The following is a 19420-nucleotide window of genomic DNA, read 5'->3' as shown; positions in this document are numbered from 1 at the left end:
TGGAATATTTTTCCCACATCTGGGGTGGTGCCCCCAAAGCCTCTCTCAGGCTTCTTGATTCCATTCAGAAGAGGGCAGTCTAACAGAGTCTCTCCACTCACTGTCTCATAGACTTACTGTTTCTGCTGCATGTCTCTTCTACAGATACTTCCATGGGCACTGTTCTTCTGAATTGGCTTCTATAATTCCTGCTTTCTTTCAAAACAGTCTGAACACGTGCCGCCACCAGCCAACATCCATTTACTGTCTAATTTCAAACTCACAGAACCAACTTTTCATCTTCGTCGTTTATTCATTCAACTGCCATTTTCTGGAACAACCTTCCTTCATACGTATTTCCTGAAAATTACAGTCTACAGAAGCTAAGTCCAAAGTCAACTAATATCTTCTTTCGTCTTATCAACCTCCAACCCAAGCACGGTACTAAATACTATAGGTTCCAATACCTCTCGTGTTTGGGGTTTACACAAAAAAAAAAAAAAAAAAAAAAAAGGTAATCTTGTAATAACTGAGAATAAAGTGGAGGAGAAATTGTTGAAGATAAACAAAGCCCCTGTGGTGGATGGAATTCATTCAGTTATATTAAAAGAGGCGGCAAGGGAAGTAAGCAAACCCTTAGCCATAATTAGCATTAGCATTAGTAGAGGCATTTGATGCAAGAAAGCAAGCTTATGCAGCATCAGCCAAAAAAAAAAAAACAACACCACTTCCACTTCACCCTGGGAAATTAATGGAGGTTCCTGGGAAATTAATGGAGGCACTGGTGAAAGAAGCACTGCAGGATCATCTAGACAAGACTTCAGTTATAGCTAGGACACAGCATGGTTTTGTTAAGGGGAAGTCTTGCCTGACCAATTTGATTGGATACTATGATGCAGTCACAAAAGAACTGGATGCAGGGAATAACTTTGATATTATATACTTGGATCTTAGAAAGGCTTTTGATACTGTTGCACATGGAAGACTGCTGCACAAATTGGAGCAGTGTGGCATTGGAGGCAAGTTGCTGCTATGGATAAAGGGGTGGTTGAGGGGGAGAAGACAGAGAGTGGTAATCAATGGACACTGCTCATCGTGGACTAATGTTATTAGTGGAGTCCCTCAGGGTTCAGTACTGGGACCTTTATTGTTTTCTGTATTTATAAATGATATTGATGATGGTATATCAGGCTTAATGTCCAAGTTTGCAGACGATACGAAGGTTGGCAGGGTTGTCAAGGACACTACTGACACTATGCTGCTGCAACAGGATTTGGAAAGGTTGAGCAGATGGGCTTCGAGATGGCAAATGAAGTTTAACATTGACAAATGTAAAGTACTACATATGGGAAACAGCAACCCCAGAGCAACGTATCAACTCTGTGGTACTACACTGACAGTGGTAGAGAATGAAAGGGACCTGGGGGTGGTGGTGCAGGCAGATATGAAGTTCTCTGAGCAGTGCAGACGAGCTGCAAGAGTAGCTCATGGTGTATTGTCAATGATATATAGGAATTTTTCTAGCAGGGATAAGGAGGTGATTATTCCCTTGTATAAGGCAATGGTCAGGCCACACCTAGAGTACTGTATACAGGCCTGTAGGCCTCATTTCAGGAAGGATGTAGAGCTGCTGGAACGAGTACAGAGAAGGGCGACTAGATTGGTGAATGGGACAAAGGGGTTCTCTTACGAAGAAAGGCTTAAGTTTTGCAAATTACAGTGTCTGGAAACTAGGCACCAGCGGGGTGATCTGATAGAGGTGTACAAAGCCTTGAATGGTTTGAGCATGCTCAATGCTGATGGGATTCTTCCTCTAGCTCAGAAAAATCACCTGAGAGGGCATAAATTCAAATTGAGGAAAGACAGATGTAGGATAGATGTGCAGAAATTTGCCTTTAGCCAGCGGGTGGTTGGTGGGTGGAACAGACTTCCATCCCTTGTCGTGGAAGTTGATAGCCTAAATAAGTTTAAGGCTCAGCTGGACAGGTATTTCGAACGAACAGAGGGGTGAAGTGGAAGTGGTTATTTTTATTTATTTATGTTACTTTTTTTTTTTTTTTTTTTTTGGCTGATGCTGCATAAGCTTGCTTTCTTGCATCAAATGCCTCTACTAATGCTAATGCTAATGCTAACACCATGACACAGGACTCTATGCATCTGGGTGAAAGAACATCGGCACTGGACCGATGAGTCCAGTTATTTCGAGCAGATGAGTGGGAGGTCTGGCAGGGCAATGGACTCTTCCAGCAGGATATTGTGACTCCCACAGAGCAGCAGTGACTAAAACATGGTTGAAAGAGCATTTTGCAGATTTTACCTCCATGGAATGGCCTCCCGTTCACCGGATATGAACTCTGTGGAGCATCTTTGTGATGCTGTGAAAAGGTCCATTCGAGCTTTGGATCCCTCCACCCAGGAATGTGATGGAATTATGGACAGTGGAGCAGCAAGCATGGAATGTTTATGTGAACTAGTGGACTCAATGCCTCACCATGTGACTGCCCTTATCTGGGTGAAAGGTGTGGCCTACTCATTACTAGGTAGGTATCCCATGATTTCTGTTCCACTCAGTGTACATGAATATATTTTTTTATATAAAATTTTAAGATTTGTTCTGATTTACAGCTCAACACACAAATAAATGTTTGCTTTTAGATGCAAATTCCAAACTTTCACTCTTCACTCATTATTTACAAATTTTTGGAATGCTAAGGTTTTTTCAACATTCTGAAAATTATTATTATTAGCTTATATGGTGCAAGGAAGCCTGAGGCTTATGCTGCACCAGCAAAAAAGAAAAATCCTGAATTACCCCGAGAGAGAGAGAGGTTCGGATATCCTTGACAAGCAAGCAGCTCTTCATTTTACGGAAAAGGCAACATTAATTAATGAAGATGTGATAACGTGTGCAATTCATTTTAATAAACTTTAATAAATGTGTATTTTAACTTTATTTCAGTCTAAGCATTTCGACAATATTATTGTCAACTTTTTAAACGGATCGAATTTCAACATCGTGGCAGTCCACATGCTCACATTCTTTTGTGGTTTAATAATGCTCCTAAAGAACCTATGGGAAATGGTATGAACACAATGATAGCTATGATAAATCAGCCCATTTCTGTTTCCACTGCAAAAGCCATAGATGTTTTCACATAAAATAAAACATCTTTCTTGCGTACTGATTACACACGTTTTTTTTTTTTCCCCTAAGACAATTCATAGAGCACTTTGTTGTGTCATTCAGGTTGATAAAAATGCTTTTTATGGCAGATTTATATACTGTAGAAGCATAATCTACACAAGAATGATTAAGGAACAACACAAACATAATATGTTAGTATTACATTTATAACCTATTACATAATGTACTGTTAGGTTATACCAATGTAATAATTATACTGATCCACACCCCATGCCATTATAGGAAGACATGTATGATTGTTTTTTTCATACAAATGGTTTATAATATTATGCACATATATATTTACAAATGTATGATATGTGCATAAAAACAAGTTTGCTGTCTAAGAAACATATTACTCTTAACCAGAATGAGTTGGGCATTCAACCTGGGTTTGGGATGTATTTTTTGCATTTTTTTTTACCAAAGTAAATTGCTGTTGATTTCTGTTTTGATAGGCAATAACTCTTATGTTTCAACCATACTGCTATTTTTGAAATTGTTCCTCAGTGGTTGCCATATTCTGCCATTTGCAGAATATGGAAGTTGATCTGCATATAGGTATGTTTCTACAGTATTTGGTATATTCTGTATCATACTACAATAAAATCTCGTTAATACAAACTTGGTTTATACAAAGTACTACTCGTTTATATGAAGCACATACCATTCCTCTGCGAAAGGATAGGCTTTTCTATGTAAATATTTTCGTTTATTACAAAATTTGGTTAATATGTATCACAAAGTTCTTTTTCACCCCACGAGAAATAAATATTGTCATTTGATATGTTTAATACAAATCTTGGCAGAGCGATCCGATTATTGTCCCCGGCCACCTGGCTCCCTACTTCCTGAAGGATGGCACTGACTCGTTAGAAATTAGTTTTGTGTAAACAAAAGCAGTTTATGGTAGCTACAACATCAAGTGCATGCACTCTGAAAATCATCTTTCTGAAGGATGAGTTGTTAAATTAACAAAAGAATAAAAATTTTTCTAAGTTGTTTACATGCACTCCCTTGCTCTCCACGGGATTAAGGTCAGTTGCAATTTTTACCCCAGTTCAAAGAATCTTTTGCTATCGTATACAGCAATCTATTTTTGTGCCATTTTATCTGAGCTGACATCTTTTTCAGAACTTGTCTTTAAATTAATTTAAAATTTGTTTATATTAAATTTTATCTAGCAGTGTTATGGCAACAAAATGCAGAGGGACAGAATTAAGCCTGGAAATTAAACTAAAAATTATACAAGAGGCCGATAGGATGGAAAGAAGCTAAACAGACATTGCAAAGGAATACAACATCCCTTGATCTACAATACTGAAAAACCGAAAAAGATGAAGAAGTGTGTGACAATGGAGCAAAACACGAGGAGCTTGAAACAAAACTTTTCGAGTGGTACCAACAAATGCGTGCATCTAATTTGCCAATATCAGGTCCGGTTTTGCAAGAAAAGGCAAATTATCTATCTCAGCAACATGGGATTAGTGACTTCAAATGCAGCAGTGGCTGGCTCCAAAGATTTAAAAACAGGAATAACTTGGTTTTGCAAAATGCTTGCGGTGAGTCTGGATTAGTCGACAAAGAAAAGGCTACAGACTGGTTGTGTTTTGTACGGTCCATCCTTGAAAAATATGAGGCAAAGGATATTTTTAATCTTGACGAGACAGGTTTATTTTATAATTTGCTGCCAAACAAAACATTTGCTGTTCGAGGAGAGTCTTGTCATGGTGGAAAATTAAGTAAACAAAGACTCACTGTTCTGTTATGCTGCAATTCAGATGGCAGTACAAAACTATGCCCACTTGTGATTGGTAAGTTTTCCAAGCCAAGATGTTTTAAAACAGTTAACAATTTCCTGTGATTATGAGGCCAATAGAAGTGCTTGGCTTACAGTCAATTTTTCAGTCTTGGATAAACTGGACAGAATGGCTTCAGAAAAAAGGAACATTTTGATGATTCTAGACTATTGTACAGCACATTCTGCCAAGACACTTAAGACAAATATACGACTGTTGTTTTTACCCCCCAATACCACCAGTTTATTGCAACCACTGGTTCAAGGCATTATTTATAACTTCAGAGAACACATAGAGCCCGCCTGATAAGGTACTTGATCCGCAACATAGGAGGGGGAACGATTTGCAGCCAAATTGGAATGTCTTGGATGCTATCCATAATCTTGTTATTGCTTGGGAAAGTATTATTTTGTGTAATAATCAACTGCTTCAGAAAGAGTGGCTTTGGAGAGAACATCATTGAAAAACTATGGTCCAGCAACAGTGAGGAATTTGAAGGAGCATATGGATTTTGTTGGTGAATTTGAATGGAAGAGCTGCTGGGTACCAAACAAAACGATGCTGTTTTTGTTACTAGCGACGAAAGCGAAGACACATGCTGCCATCTAAAAAAGATGCCCAAAATGCATTGAACATAGAGAATGTCTTGGCCTGCAGTAACATTGATAAAGAAACAACTATTGCATTTGATAATGTCTGTGCTGTAGTTAAAAATGCATATAGGCCAAAAACTGTGCAAACAACATTGGATTCTTTCTTTAGATTAATTTATTAAAAAGTTAATGGTTTGTATGTCTCCTTTTATAATTATTGTAATTATTTTTACTGTGATACTAAAATATTGTATATATCAAAATATATACTGTACAATATTTTCATTTCTGTTAATATTGCTTTTCTCTTAGTTGATCATACAAATAAAATAAAATATTTAAAAAATATGTTATTCCTATTACTGTATTGTTAGACAAGGCTTTTGTTTTTATTTTAATTTATTTTTGATATTATTATTATTTTAGATAAACAGTATGTACAAAAAAAATAATAATAATAAATAACCATAAAATTTTGCCACTTTTGGGGGACCTCGTAACTACAAACCTCATTATTACGTTTTATTACGTAAAAACGTAATAAACTCACTCGTAATAATGAGGTTACGTAATAAAAACGTAACCTCATTATTACGTAAAAATTTAGGTCCCTTGAACTTTGTATTAACGAGATTCCACTGTATTTATCCAGAATGAGAACAGTGTTGTGCTGAATATTGAACCTTGCAGAACACCTCATTGTACAAACAATTGCGTAAAAGCATTCCCTAAATAATTCCATACTTGGAAGGTATAATGAAAAAATTATATAAAACATGATACTTTTCCACGCAGCACAGTTGAATGAATGGTTTGGACAGTAAATCTCCATGTAGTATCAGAAACGTTTTCCACATGCTACCTGGACCAGTGACACTGTTGTATGTTGTGCATAAAGGCAGAGGGTTGTGATAAATGGCTATTCCTCAGATGTAAGAAGTGGGGTTCCCCAAGGAACAGTATTAGGACCACTGTTGTTTTTAATTTTCATAAACGACATTGATGAAGGGATAGAGGGCATGATGTCTAAATTTGCAGATGATGTTAAAATTGGTAGAGTAGTTAATGATCACTGTCAAGCTGAGCTTCTTCAGAGAGACGTGGGTAGACTTCAGGAATGGTCAGAAAAATGGCAGCTATGCTTTAATCCAACAAAGTGTAAGGTATTACACCTGGGAAACAGTAATCCCAAAATAACTTATTCACTTGGTGGAGTTCAACTAAACCCAGTACTGGAGGAAAGGGACTTGGGTGTTACGATACGGTCAGACATGAAATTCTCTGAGCATTGTAAACAGGTTGCAAGGAAGGCCCATGGTGCCCTATCGATGATCTATCGAACTTTTGCAAGTAGAGATAGGGACATGATAATCCCGTTATATAAGGCTTATGTTAGACCACACCTGGAATACTGTGTTCAAGTATGGAGACCGCACCTAAAGAAAGACATCGAGCTTCTTGAAAGGGTGCAAAGACGGGTAACTCACCTGGTGAGATCGGCAAAAGGGCGTCCTTATGAAGAAAGACTTCGAATATGTGGGTTGCAGAGTTTGGAAACTAGACACCTTAGAGGAGATTTGATTGAGGTGTTTAAGGCTCTGAGAGGCATCAGTAAAATGAATGAGGACGAAATTTTCAAGATTATAAATGATGCTAGAACTAGGGGACATAAATTCAAGTTATGGGTGGTAATGTTTAGATTGGACTGCAGGAAGTTTTATTTTAGCCAGCGAGTTATAAATTACTGGAATAAGTTGCCTTCATGGGTAGTAGAGGCCGACAGTTTGGGGAAATTCAAAGGTCATCTGGATAGTACTTTCGGGTAAGGAAAGTGCATAGGATGATAGGTTTAATTTCCTTTTTTTTTTTTTTTATTAATTATTATTTATTTATTTTTTTTTTTTGTTTGTTTGTTTTTATCATTGTTTTGTTCGGATTTATTATTTTTTTTTTTTTGGCTGGTGCAGCATAAGCCATAGGCTTTCTTGCACCATGCGGCCATTACTAATACTAATAAAGACTTTAAACTCTTATTGCGAAAGGCTGATTGTATAAAAAGAAACTTTGGTGTTAAAGTTTATCTTATATTGGTCTGCTAAGGTTTTTGCTTTGAAAAGATGGTTCATATGCAGGTACTGCTTCTGATACTTTATAAAAGGTTTCTGCAAGGGCATTTGCTACATCTACTCTGGATGATATGTCCTGGCCATTCCAACTGAAAATTGGATACATGTCAGCTGGTATTTACCATTTAATTACTGGATTTTTTATCCATATTAATCTGGAATCTGTATCCTTAGCAATATTTGATGCAAAGTATATGCAGGAATCTTTTTTCACTATTCATCTTGCCTTAAGTCTTTTGTAATTAATCAGGTTTTGGGTGGTCAGATACTTACAAAACATGGTCCACACTTTATTCTTTTCATTGCATCTACCTAATCATTCCACCAGTGTTGTTAGTATGAGTGCATTTTTGATTAGCCAAGACAAATGTGGTACAATCTTGGCAGATGCTGTTATGTGAATATTTGATCCTGTATTTAATAAGTTAAAGTTGTATTGATCTAGAATTGAATTAATGATCTTCCCTCTCTTATCCATATGAAGAGATCATAATGCACTGAAGTCACCTAATAAGCAGAAAGAAGCTGGTACTTGTGCTGTGATTGTTCAAGATATTTAGTACTACAGAGATGACTCAGTAAAAGTTGTATTGATACAATATTGACATTCCAAGGACAATCAGACAGCAACTCTTATATAATGTATTTTGATGGGATTCTAGTGTGTAGCAGTGTAATTTTTGATCTTGGAATTAACCTTGCAGAGTTTGCTTTGTCTCTTGCAAGTAAATAGCTTGCCAATGTGGGATCACATTTAAGCTATTTCCCAATGTGATCCCATTGGGAAATCAGTATTTCTACCTCTGCAGTCATGTTGAATGAGTTGCTGCATTACTTAGTTTTGGTACAAGAAGATGCTGCTTCTGGGTTTTTTTTTGTTTTTTTTTTTTATTGGTTGCAATGGTCATGTTTGTTTTCCAGGAACAAACGGTACATCCAGAATCTTTGCTATCCCTGTATTAAAGCGAATAGTGCATCCACTCTCCATGTCCATACTTCTTGGTGGGGCTTGCCCCCCACTGACACTCCTGGGGTCACCTTCTCTTTCAACCCCAAACTTCTACCTGTTCCCTCCACTCTACCTTTACTGACCATGAACGTCCCAGATGCAAAGCTGCTAAACTTCAATTTCAAAATTTAACCTAATCTTCATTTAAAATCCATCTAGACCTTGTCTAAACCTGTAGCATCTACCCCATTCTTTTTAAGATAGGCCCTAGCTACTGAAATCTCAAGAAACTAGGTGGCAGGGCCTGCCAGAGCGAAATAAATTAAAACTACTGGGTATCTGGTCTGCCTTCATGGGGGCCAAGTGTGGGCAATGTTGGGCCCCAATAGGGGTCCAATGGCTAAATGGCCAAATGAACAATGGTACATGACACTGAACATATACAATATCCACACACTTTTAAATCTCTGGCCTCAACAGTGTTCTGTTTCACATGACAATGTATACTACACAGAGATGGGGAAACTCCTGGTGCCATTTGACACAAATACACTTACTTCTTGGGTGTTTCACTCTACTTGAGGTAATTTCAGAAGGAACAGAGATGGAAGTATTGTTTGCCTTATCTAAGAGATATGACTTCGATGGATGTTCAGTACTGATCCCATTCTGCAATTGACATTTCTGGTGGGAGTGACATCTGTTTGAGCTGTGACAACTTGCTGATTTTGGGTTTTGGAGGCATATATGCATTTTGCCATAGTTGATTTAACTTACTTTTTTTTACTCTCGGTTGATACGTGATTTTTGTCCCAATTGTCCATAATTCACATGATTTAGAATAGGTTGAATGTTCATCCTTACAGTTAGAGCATTGTGGCAATGTGTTAGTTGTTTTTTGGACTCGCAGTTAGAATATGTAGTGCCTTTGCACACTGGGAATGGCCCAATTTTTGGGGATGTGTGGAAGAACATGGCAGTTTATTCAGATTCCAGATTTGACTGAGATTGGCATATTTGGAGTATTCAATGTCAGAATGATAATACAAGTTAGTGCCAGGTTGCCATCTTTTTTGCATTTTAATTCTTGTATTACTTTTTGTTCCTGTAATTCCTTGACTATTTCCTCTTCCAACACATTTAACAGATCCCAATTGCTTATAATTCCCTTGGAGGAATTCACTGTGGTATATATGAGATGACCTGTAATGGAATTCCACTTATGGAGGACAGTTTTAATAATGGTTCTGAGTGCCTGGATTGTGTTGTTTCCATCGCATGATTTAGAATTAAATAAAATGTGGTCTCCTGGATAGTGAAAGAAAAGAGTTGCTTACTCATAGGTTAGGACAAAAAATAGCCTAGAGAGGTCATGTTTAGTCCATGAGTCAGTACATTGAGAGCTCAATGGAAGAAACATATCAACAACCATGTTTGATTCTTTTGGCCCTTCGTAAATTAACTTTTCTGACCCTGCCAAGGTGAGGAAGGATTAATGTTTGGTGTGACCAAGTGAAGATACTAAGGTTAGTACTTTAACTATAATGATAAAAGAAATCTTTTATTTCTTTCTTTTCTTTTAAGTACTTTTTTGAAAGAAAAGCTAGTATTAAATGAGTTTCACTAAGCATATAAATGTAAAAGAACTAGCAACTGCCTTTGAAAGTTCACACTTGAAGCACAAATAAATTGCTCAGTCATAAATTGCTTGACAGCTCGGGCCCTTTACTGATGAAGTATCCTTTGTGGTGAGGAGAGGTTGAAAACACAAAATTAGCAATTTCAAAATTGAAGATGATTGTTTATTAGAAAAACTTTTGAACCTAAAAGCAAATAAGGCCCAGGAGTTGATGGAATATATCCAGTAATTTTGAGAGAGGTGACCAGAGAGTGCATTGAACTGCTGAGGTTTTGAGGGCATGACTGGGCTTCTGGGAGGAGGGGTCCTTTAACTTGGAGAAGTTGTTGGTTGGATTTTATGGGGGTTTTCTAGCACAAGGGTAACTAAGGCCAAATTGTGCCTGTCAATATGGCAATTGTAAGACTGCACTTGGAATACTGTATGACGTATTCAGACATTTCAAACAAGACATTAAGCTTCTTGAAAGGGTCCAAAGATAGGCAAGTTGCTGTTGTGGGTGATGGTGCATAACCTGCTTTGGCCATAATGCACCCTGGGCAAATTGCATGGTGAGATCAGCAAAGGGGTGACTGTATGAGGAAAGACTTCAAATATATGGGCTACAGAGCTTGTGAACTAGGCACCTAAGAGGGGTGGGACAGTAAAATGTGTGAAGGTGAAGTTTTTAGTTGTAATGAATTCCAGAACTAGTCATTAATTCAATTTACAGGAGAAGTTTAGACTAATACTTTTTATAAATCTTCTATTATATTGACGTTAAAAAACTTTTTTACCGGCATTATTTGGGGAAAAAGCGTTACATTACCTAGAAATCGTCACCAAACCTGATGCACATGCATTGTAATTGTTGCTGCAGTGATTCAAAAGTACAATGCATGCACCCAAGAAAACTCAATTGTACACAAAGTGCAGTGACACGCTACATCATACCGTTATATCAGCATAATCATTAATACGCGAGTGACTGTGCCAAAATCTACAGCCCAGCGCTCGAAGGAATATCGTGAAAGAAAGAAAGGGAAGTTGGACAGAAATGTGAATCAAGATGAAATTCAACATGAGCATTTTGTTATGCGTGGGAGTTCTCAAACTGCACCCAAAAAAACTGAAAGAATATCGTGAACGGAAGAAAAGGAAATTAGAAATTCAAACTATTCTGAATAATAATGAACTTCAACCACAGAGTTCTGCTATGCCTGATACTTATCAGGAATCTAAAACTTCAGTAGAAAGAATGAAGGAATATTGTGCATGAAAAAATGCAAAATCAGAAATGGCTAATAATGAGATTCTTGATTACATCCCTATAGTGTCTACATGAGCGACAGTGAGTTTGAAAAACTAATGTACAAAAACTCATTTGGATTTAGTTGTAATGATTGTGATCATTTATGGTTTCAATTATTTTTGAAACCATTTCCAACAACTTTATGAATTACTTCAAAATGAATTTCATTTACAAGAAGTGAGTACTTTCATGACGTGTAATACATGTCATACTTCGTTAAAAGAGGGAGATGGATACCAACTATGGCCACGTCAAATGGATTTATATAACTAACATATCCTACTCATTTGCATCCACTGGATGTTGTAACTGAGCATTTGATATCGCCATGATTACCCTTTATGCAAATTCGTTGTTTATATTATGAACATGGACAATATGAGATTCATTGGACAAGTAATAAATGTACCAGTTAACGTAAATACGATAGTTCATCAATTACCTAGAGAATTAGATGATGATTATGCCATTAATGTACATATAAAATGAAGACTCGTATATAAATCATCATATCTACAAGGACGTGTGAAGAAGAAAATAGTGAAAATATGGTTACAGTATTTGATAAATTCACCTTTGTATAAATTCTATGGCATAAAAGTGAGTGACGATTTCTTGGGGACAAATGATGATAGTGAATAGGAACATTCAGATGAAATTGTGGAACCTGTCAACAAAGATGATGAACTATTGTTAATTCAACAACAAACATTATTATGGTCTGAAGATAAATATTTATGTATAGCACTGGGTCAGAAATCATCTGCAAGTTTCACATTTGATATACATGCAGAAGAACATTCTTTTCCAGCTATATATTTGGGGCATGCACGAAAATTTAAAAATGGATTGAAAATTACTCCCTTTATGTGATGGCATCGAGTGATATTCGTAGATCTGATTGTCGTGGATTAACTCCCCAACATTTGCTATATATTGCAATGAAGATTATGCGAATGCGTACCGCAGAAAATTTGCAAATTGCATTTAAATCAGTAGGAATAACAGCTAACATTACTCGTTCTATATTGGAATCGAAAGAATTTATAAGCAAGCCATTAGAGATTGCTCCAGAATTATGGACCTCACTACAATTTCATGAATTAGTACAAGTTGTTCGACAGTCCGATTGTACATTTCTAAAATTCTTACAAAAAAAGGCAATGGAGAAGCGTTATTACCAGATGAACTTAAAATTATAGAATCGAGTTTGTTACCAAAGGAGATGCTACTAATTTATGTCTGCAAGGGATTCAAAATAAAATTCATAAAATGTCAGTGACTGAAACTGCACAACTTCCATACATTCTACCATTATTGATTACTATAAATATAGATGTGGTCGATGGATTTTGGTAAACAGTGCAATCAGTACTTTAGCATATTTGGAATTTGAGGAGGACGAAACAGTTAAACGAGTATGAATTAAATTTCCTGAGTCAAAAATAGGACATAACCTTCAATCTTGATATAAACAATATGTGAAAGATAAACATTTACCTAGTCAATCCGTACCTGTTATAAAATGATCAACTACAATTCCATTCAAGAACAATAGAAAATTAATATGTAGATGTACACAATTTCCTTTAGTATGTGCTTGTGCTTTGACTATACATATAAATCTCAAGGAGGGACCTTCGACAAATTTGTATATAATTATGAGAAATATCATCAACAGCCACTTGTATACGTGGCATTATCTTGAGTGACCTCATTGCAAGGTTTATATATTACAAATCCCCACAATGATTTCACCACGGCAAAGCTACTAATATAGAACCTTGTGCTGAACTAGATCACTTGAAAAATAATAAGCTACTGGTGCGATTTTTTTTTTTTTTTTTTTTTTGGCTGATGCTGCATAAGCTCATACACTTGCTTTCTTGCATCACATGCCACTACTACTACTACAGGATAAACTGCAAAAATTCATACAAAGTTTACGGGCCCATGTTTGAGATATCGAAACGGACACAATCTTACAGCAATCCAAAATATTGATATTAAGTGAAATGTGGTTGGATAATGATGAACATATATTACTTAAACTATTCCAATGTGTAACTCAATTTAAAAGGTCGGATGTTCGTAGTGGTGGTGGTGTTGCAATATATCAACGTGAAGGTTCAACTATCATCAGTACACCACATATCTTTGCACAACACGACAGTGGTATCAGATGAAATTGGAGACATTTGTCGATCTTTGTGCAAATTTAATAGTGAATTTATTTTCATTGTTGCCATATACATTATATATATATATCACTCCAGGGATGTCGTTAGATATAATTCAAAAATCCATAAACAAGAATTTGATGCCATATTCCACTGGATCATATACCTATAGTTCGTGCTGGTGATTTCAATCTAGAATTAAATTCTGAGGCTGGAAAGAAGTTTTGTAAATTTATGAAAGATTTCTTCAATTTAGATATTAAGTCAAATACTTTAGTAAATACTACACGTAATGTAACGACAATCAAAGGAGTATTCACTCGGGAATTAAAATCATTTGAGTGTCAAAATTATATATCTTATTTCAGTTATCATAGACCAATAATTTTAGTGTTATTATAATATATTTTATATGAATTATTTCAATGTACACTAGTACAAGGAAAAATTCCATTCATTGTACTGAAATTATTTTTTCAATAAAAATAATGCAATACTTTTTTTATTTATTTTACTGCACCAGTTTCATGAGTTCCTGCAGTAAAGATGTTTTTAACAGCTGCCGCTGTGACATTATCAGTGACACCGTCAGTCTCAGAGTAGAGTGGCAGCAACTCATTATGTACCTGGTAGATATTTTTTTTTTTTTTTTATTATTCTTGTTTTATTATTATTATCATTATTATTATTATTTTTTTTTTCTAGTGCTAAAAAAGCCTGTGGCTTCCTTGCACTATATGACTAATGCTAAGTTTCTGTATTTCTTTTTCTTCCTTCCACCACTTGTGGATGCTTGTGCACGGTGTTCTCCTTGGCAATTGACAGTTTTGCAGTAAAACATCCCATGACTTCATGGCCTTTTGCATTAACACCGCACACACGCACACAATGGTACCATGACAAGCCATTTGCAAGTGTCCATATTTTTGGCACTTACATATACTGAATCATCTTAAAGGATTCAGTATATATGCCCTTACTTAGCAGTGCAGGTACCTATTTTTAATGGAATTAGGAGACTACATAGCTAAGTTGAAGAATGAAGTTCTTAGATTAGGTACAAGATTCCCATTCCCAAGCACAATATTTGTTTCACAACTATAACTCCTTATGGCTTTAATTCGGAACAGATTTCATCTTCAAGGTTCTACTCTGCAATTATAGTACAAAATGAATTAAGCATATTATGTGGTGTAATTGAAATTCCACCAACAGAGGTGGCTTAAAGCAGCTGCTCTGAATGTTTATCATTTTTTTTCTTTTAAAAGAATATATAGCCATTCCAGTGATTTATGGAAGCTTGCCAGACCTTACAACCATTCTGGATAAAGAAGGACAAATCTTTCCTATGAACTTTTCATTATTGGAATCAATTATCAGGAAATGTTTCATAAGTCCCGAAATTGCTTACATTCTGGGCCTTTTTTCTGCAGTGGTAACATCAGTACTGATGTCATTGTTTTCCAGTAGGGACCATGCTGGGGTCCCAGATTAAGAGTCTAATAATTTATCATGCTTCATCCCCCCCCAAGCATTGTTTCAATATTCAATACCCAGGCTCTCTACTCACCATGCACGGAGCTTAATGGTTTGGCCGCTGCCTGGCAAGCAATAAATGCATGCTCAGGCACCATACTTGCACCTCCATGAGTTAGGGGCATCTACACTGCTGACTCTTGCAGGTGACTGATCTTGGGTGAGCCATCCCAGGACCTACCATCTTGTTGAAGCAGGAAGCAAAGTTTTGTGTTGAAGTTAGGACACACACTAGATTCCTATAGTGTTAGCTTGGAAATTATGGATATATTCTGTGCCACCAAGGTCACCCATGTTGATGATAAGATCAGAAATGAAACTGTTAGATTTACTACAAAACACAGCAAGCCCTTGCTTGTATCCTTTATTTCTACATTTCAAATAAATAGCATACTTCTACAAAGAACACAGTCACATGGTTTGGTCTTTGCATCACACGCAACTAATGCTTTTGCAAATTCTTGTACAAAAATTGTATTGCTCTTGTATATATGTAAAGTGTATAGATGTTTTAGGTCTGTACTGTTTATGAAGAAATATTTCATTTCATAAAAACTTGTAAACATTTTGCAACTTTTGCAAAAACACAAAAAGAACTGTAAAAATAATTCTTTTTATACATTGGCTTTTGTACAAATCTAGGACACTACTTGTATTATTAACATAAAATTTAAAATATATGAATTGTCACTTTTTCTTTTAATATAACCTTTTCCTTGATGTCTCTTGCCTTTGAAAATACCAAACTCCAGCTACAAAGCATATAATAATTGCCGTTATAATGCATATGATAACAAGAATTATTTTTGTTGCAGAAGAATTAGGAACATCTTCAACATGTTCTGAAAGAAGAGAGAGAGAGAGAGAGAGACATATATCAGATTCATTTATTTATTGTAAACACTGCATTTTAAAATAATAATCTATACCAAAGAAACAGTGTTATTCTAAATTAAGTGGATAAACTGATATTAGAGTTAGATGCAACACTAATTTGGCAGTAACGTACCTCTTCATATTGTAGCACACGCTTCTTGATTAGACCGGGGTTCGAGCCCGTCGCCACCAAATGCAGAAAGGTCAAGGGAATGACCACTGCATATTCCCAGAGCAATATGGCCTTAGTTGCTAATGCTCCTAAAAACCAAATAACAAACCTCTTCATATGGTCTTTTATGGGCACGGAAAGCGAATTGGGGGGGGGGGGACTGCATTAAGTGAACCAATTAATATTTAATGTGTTGGAGTTGGGTTTTACTTGGAATATTAGATAACATTCTAATATTCCACTTATCTTCCTTATCGACATGCCAGACTTGCCTTGGAAGTTCACTACTTTTGAACAAACAGCCCATCTCAAAAAGAGAAGTATCTGCTTTCTATTTAAAATGGTGTATTCACATTCCAGATGTCATCGATCACACACATCTGTTGTCCGCCTATGATAGTCAAACACTAACTGCTATTTCTCAGGCAGATGGGCAATGACAGTTGAAGTTTAACATTGACAAATGCAAAGCACTGCACATGGGTAGCAGTAATACCATATTAACATACAAAAGTTGATATTGTTGCACAAGTTGGCACTAATGAGTAGGAGATCTGAGGACTTAGTTAACAAGCACAGGGCAATGTGGAGGAAAAAAGTCACAAGTTAGAGTTAAATTTGAAAGTGTCTGCAATTCTGCCTAGACACGATAGGAGGGAGTACTCTGCTTCTACTACACTTAAATACAAAGGGTGTGAGAATATTTGCTGATGTGATGCTATCAAGGCAGTGTTAGCTGGATTGGAAAACTTCTGGCTTTGGGGGGGGGGGGAGGATACAGAGACTAACAGATGAACAATAGCTGCAGGCAGAGGTGAAAGTGATTAATGCACTGCTTCTATAGGCACATGCAACACTCCAGAAAACAGTGTACGAGTTATTTCAAGGCCTGCTGTAGGTCAACATGGAACAAGGAAATACGTGAGCTGTGTTTGGGTAATTAAGAGCAAGAACAGGCACATGTACACCAATGCTAGAAGCAAGGTAAATAAACATGAACTGCTGGTCAAGTCATCAAATGTAGACATTGTGGGGATATCAGAGATTTGGTGTTACAGTACTGGACATAAGAGATGCTAAATTGAATATGGGGAGTAAATGTATACAAAAAGGACAAGAGTAGTTATGATTTAGTTAGGAAGCACATAAAAGCTAATTACAATGAGTATTACAAACTAAACAGAGATAGAGGTCCAGTAAATCAGAATGTAATGGGGACCTTGATTTTAACTTTCCAGATATTGACTGGAACTTGTAGGTTGGTCACTCAGACACTAGTAATACTTTTGTGAATTTATTGGATGACTGTTTTTCTACAGCAGCATGTCAGAGAGGCAACAATAGAGTGCTGATAATATTTATCTGATTATCAGCAGTGATTCTTCATAAACCCCAGGGGCTCACAACTGGTGAGTATGGGCTTGGCACACTCAGGGTCCTGAGCTGGATATCATCATTCCTCTCTTTCTTGGTGATTCCCTTCTATTTATGACTCTCTCTCTCAGGGTAATTCAGATTTTTTTTTTTTTTTTTTTTTTTTTGACTGGTGCAGCATAAGCCTCAGGCTTCCTTGCACCATATAGCTAATAATAACTAAAAATCTGCAGATAAAAAAACTGCTACTAAGTGGCAGTGATAACAGCATATTAATGTGCAATTTAATTAAAGATGTAACTACCATCAAGAGTAAAGGGAAGTATTTTTACTTTTGTGAAGGAAACTACAGTGGTCTCAGAGTAATGATGAGATCAAGAATATTCTCACCTTAGTACTTTCTCTAACATGCTGGTAAAAATAATAGTCATCTAGTTTATTTAAAAAAGTTCTTCCCCATAGTGAGTTCCCCCCCCCCCCCCCACTAATTCCAGTCAATCTGGGGCAGATTAAAGTCGCCCATAATAAGCATAATCATAATTCGCACTTGATTGCCAATTCTGCAAGTAGACTCTTGTAATATTCTTCACAACCTTCTGGTCTGTAGATTACTCCCACTCACATCGTTCCTTTGCATTCGACTAACGAACACCACACAGATTCTATGCTAGTAGACCTAGCTTCAGATCAGCAAAAGCTCTTTTTGCACTCAGACTGCTTTTGATAAGAAGCATGACCCCTCCAGCCTTTCTATCTTTCTTAAATACATTATACATGCTGTAGTTTCTAGGGCAAGCACTCATTTTTTTTCAGTGACTCAAATTCTTCTTATAACACACCAAGTTGTTATAGGATGGTAGTCTGTAGGGTTGCTGATTTCCTTTTTTGCTTTTGGCAAGGCCAAAACAAGAATGATGCCAGCTACTAGAGTAGGAGTTCTAGGAATATTCTTCTCTATAATTGCGATAACACAGCAGCGAATGAGTCACGATCACAGAATAACCGATTCCATCAGGACCTGCACCATTTCTCTACTGAATAAGAGCAAGTAGATAGTAGACTGTGGATGGAATTGAAATTTAGTTTGAATTTCAATGTTTGTGCTTTATAAATTTGAAAAAGGGTACATTTGAAATGGCCTTAAAACCCCAAGTCAGTAGGTTCTGAAATTTCCTGTCCATTCCAGTATAACATTGAGGTTGTGATGGCAGGATATTTGCCGTTGAGTCTCCTTATCTTGTTCCAAACTGGCCTTATGTTCATGAATGGTTGTGATATGCTGAGCCCATTCTTCTTTTTACTTTTGAATCTTATTATTCAAGCAATGGCTCTTGCCATCTTATAGAATTACAGTAGCAATTGTGAGATGTTTACAAAATATATTCCAGATTTTTTTTTTGCAGTACTGTAGGTTTCATTCCTCCAATTCTTAGGGTAGTGGCAAATTTTAGTACATTCAGCAGCTGTTATTATCTGAAAAGTCGCATAATAAACTACAGAATCAATATAGAGGTTTGAATATTTCTTTCATCCTGATGAGCTATTCATTTATTTTCTGCCCAGTTGGCTCTGCTAAATTTCCAAGTCAATTCTTATTTCATTTTTAAGGGTTAAGTTTATCTACATATTGCTGGAAAAATTTTCGTTATTTCAGAGGCTGGTCCAGAAGTGGAGACAATATTGTGGTACATTGGGTCTTATCACTGAGCTGGTACCGATAGG

General features: G+C 36.5%; 2 protein-coding genes across 3 annotated transcripts in view; one reads left to right on the top strand and one right to left on the bottom strand.

The window, feature by feature from the left end:
- BORCS7 (BLOC-1 related complex subunit 7) overlaps positions 1 to 19420 on the top strand; it is a 157473-nt gene that overhangs the window by 129644 nt on the left and 8409 nt on the right. The gene's annotated exons all lie outside the window — the stretch shown is intronic.
- LOC150085684 (vesicular integral-membrane protein VIP36-like) overlaps positions 15969 to 19420 on the bottom strand; it is a 236019-nt gene continuing 232567 nt past the window's right edge. For both annotated transcript variants that reach the window (XM_090373444.1, XM_090373443.1), the window contains one exon: positions 15969 to 16118. In XM_090373444.1, the coding sequence (XP_090229570.1) occupies positions 15976 to 16118 (143 nt within the window). In that variant the 3' untranslated portion in view covers positions 15969 to 15975. The remainder of the gene's footprint in view (positions 16119 to 19420) is intronic.

Source organism: Mastigoproctus giganteus, chromosome 5 (assembly GCF_048544385.1).
Source record: "Mastigoproctus giganteus isolate SK-2022 chromosome 5, ASM4854438v1, whole genome shotgun sequence".
Lineage (NCBI taxonomy): Eukaryota > Metazoa > Arthropoda > Arachnida > Uropygi > Thelyphonidae > Mastigoproctus > Mastigoproctus giganteus.
Note: the sequence above shows the minus strand (reverse complement) of the source record. Positions and strands in the feature narration are given on the sequence as shown.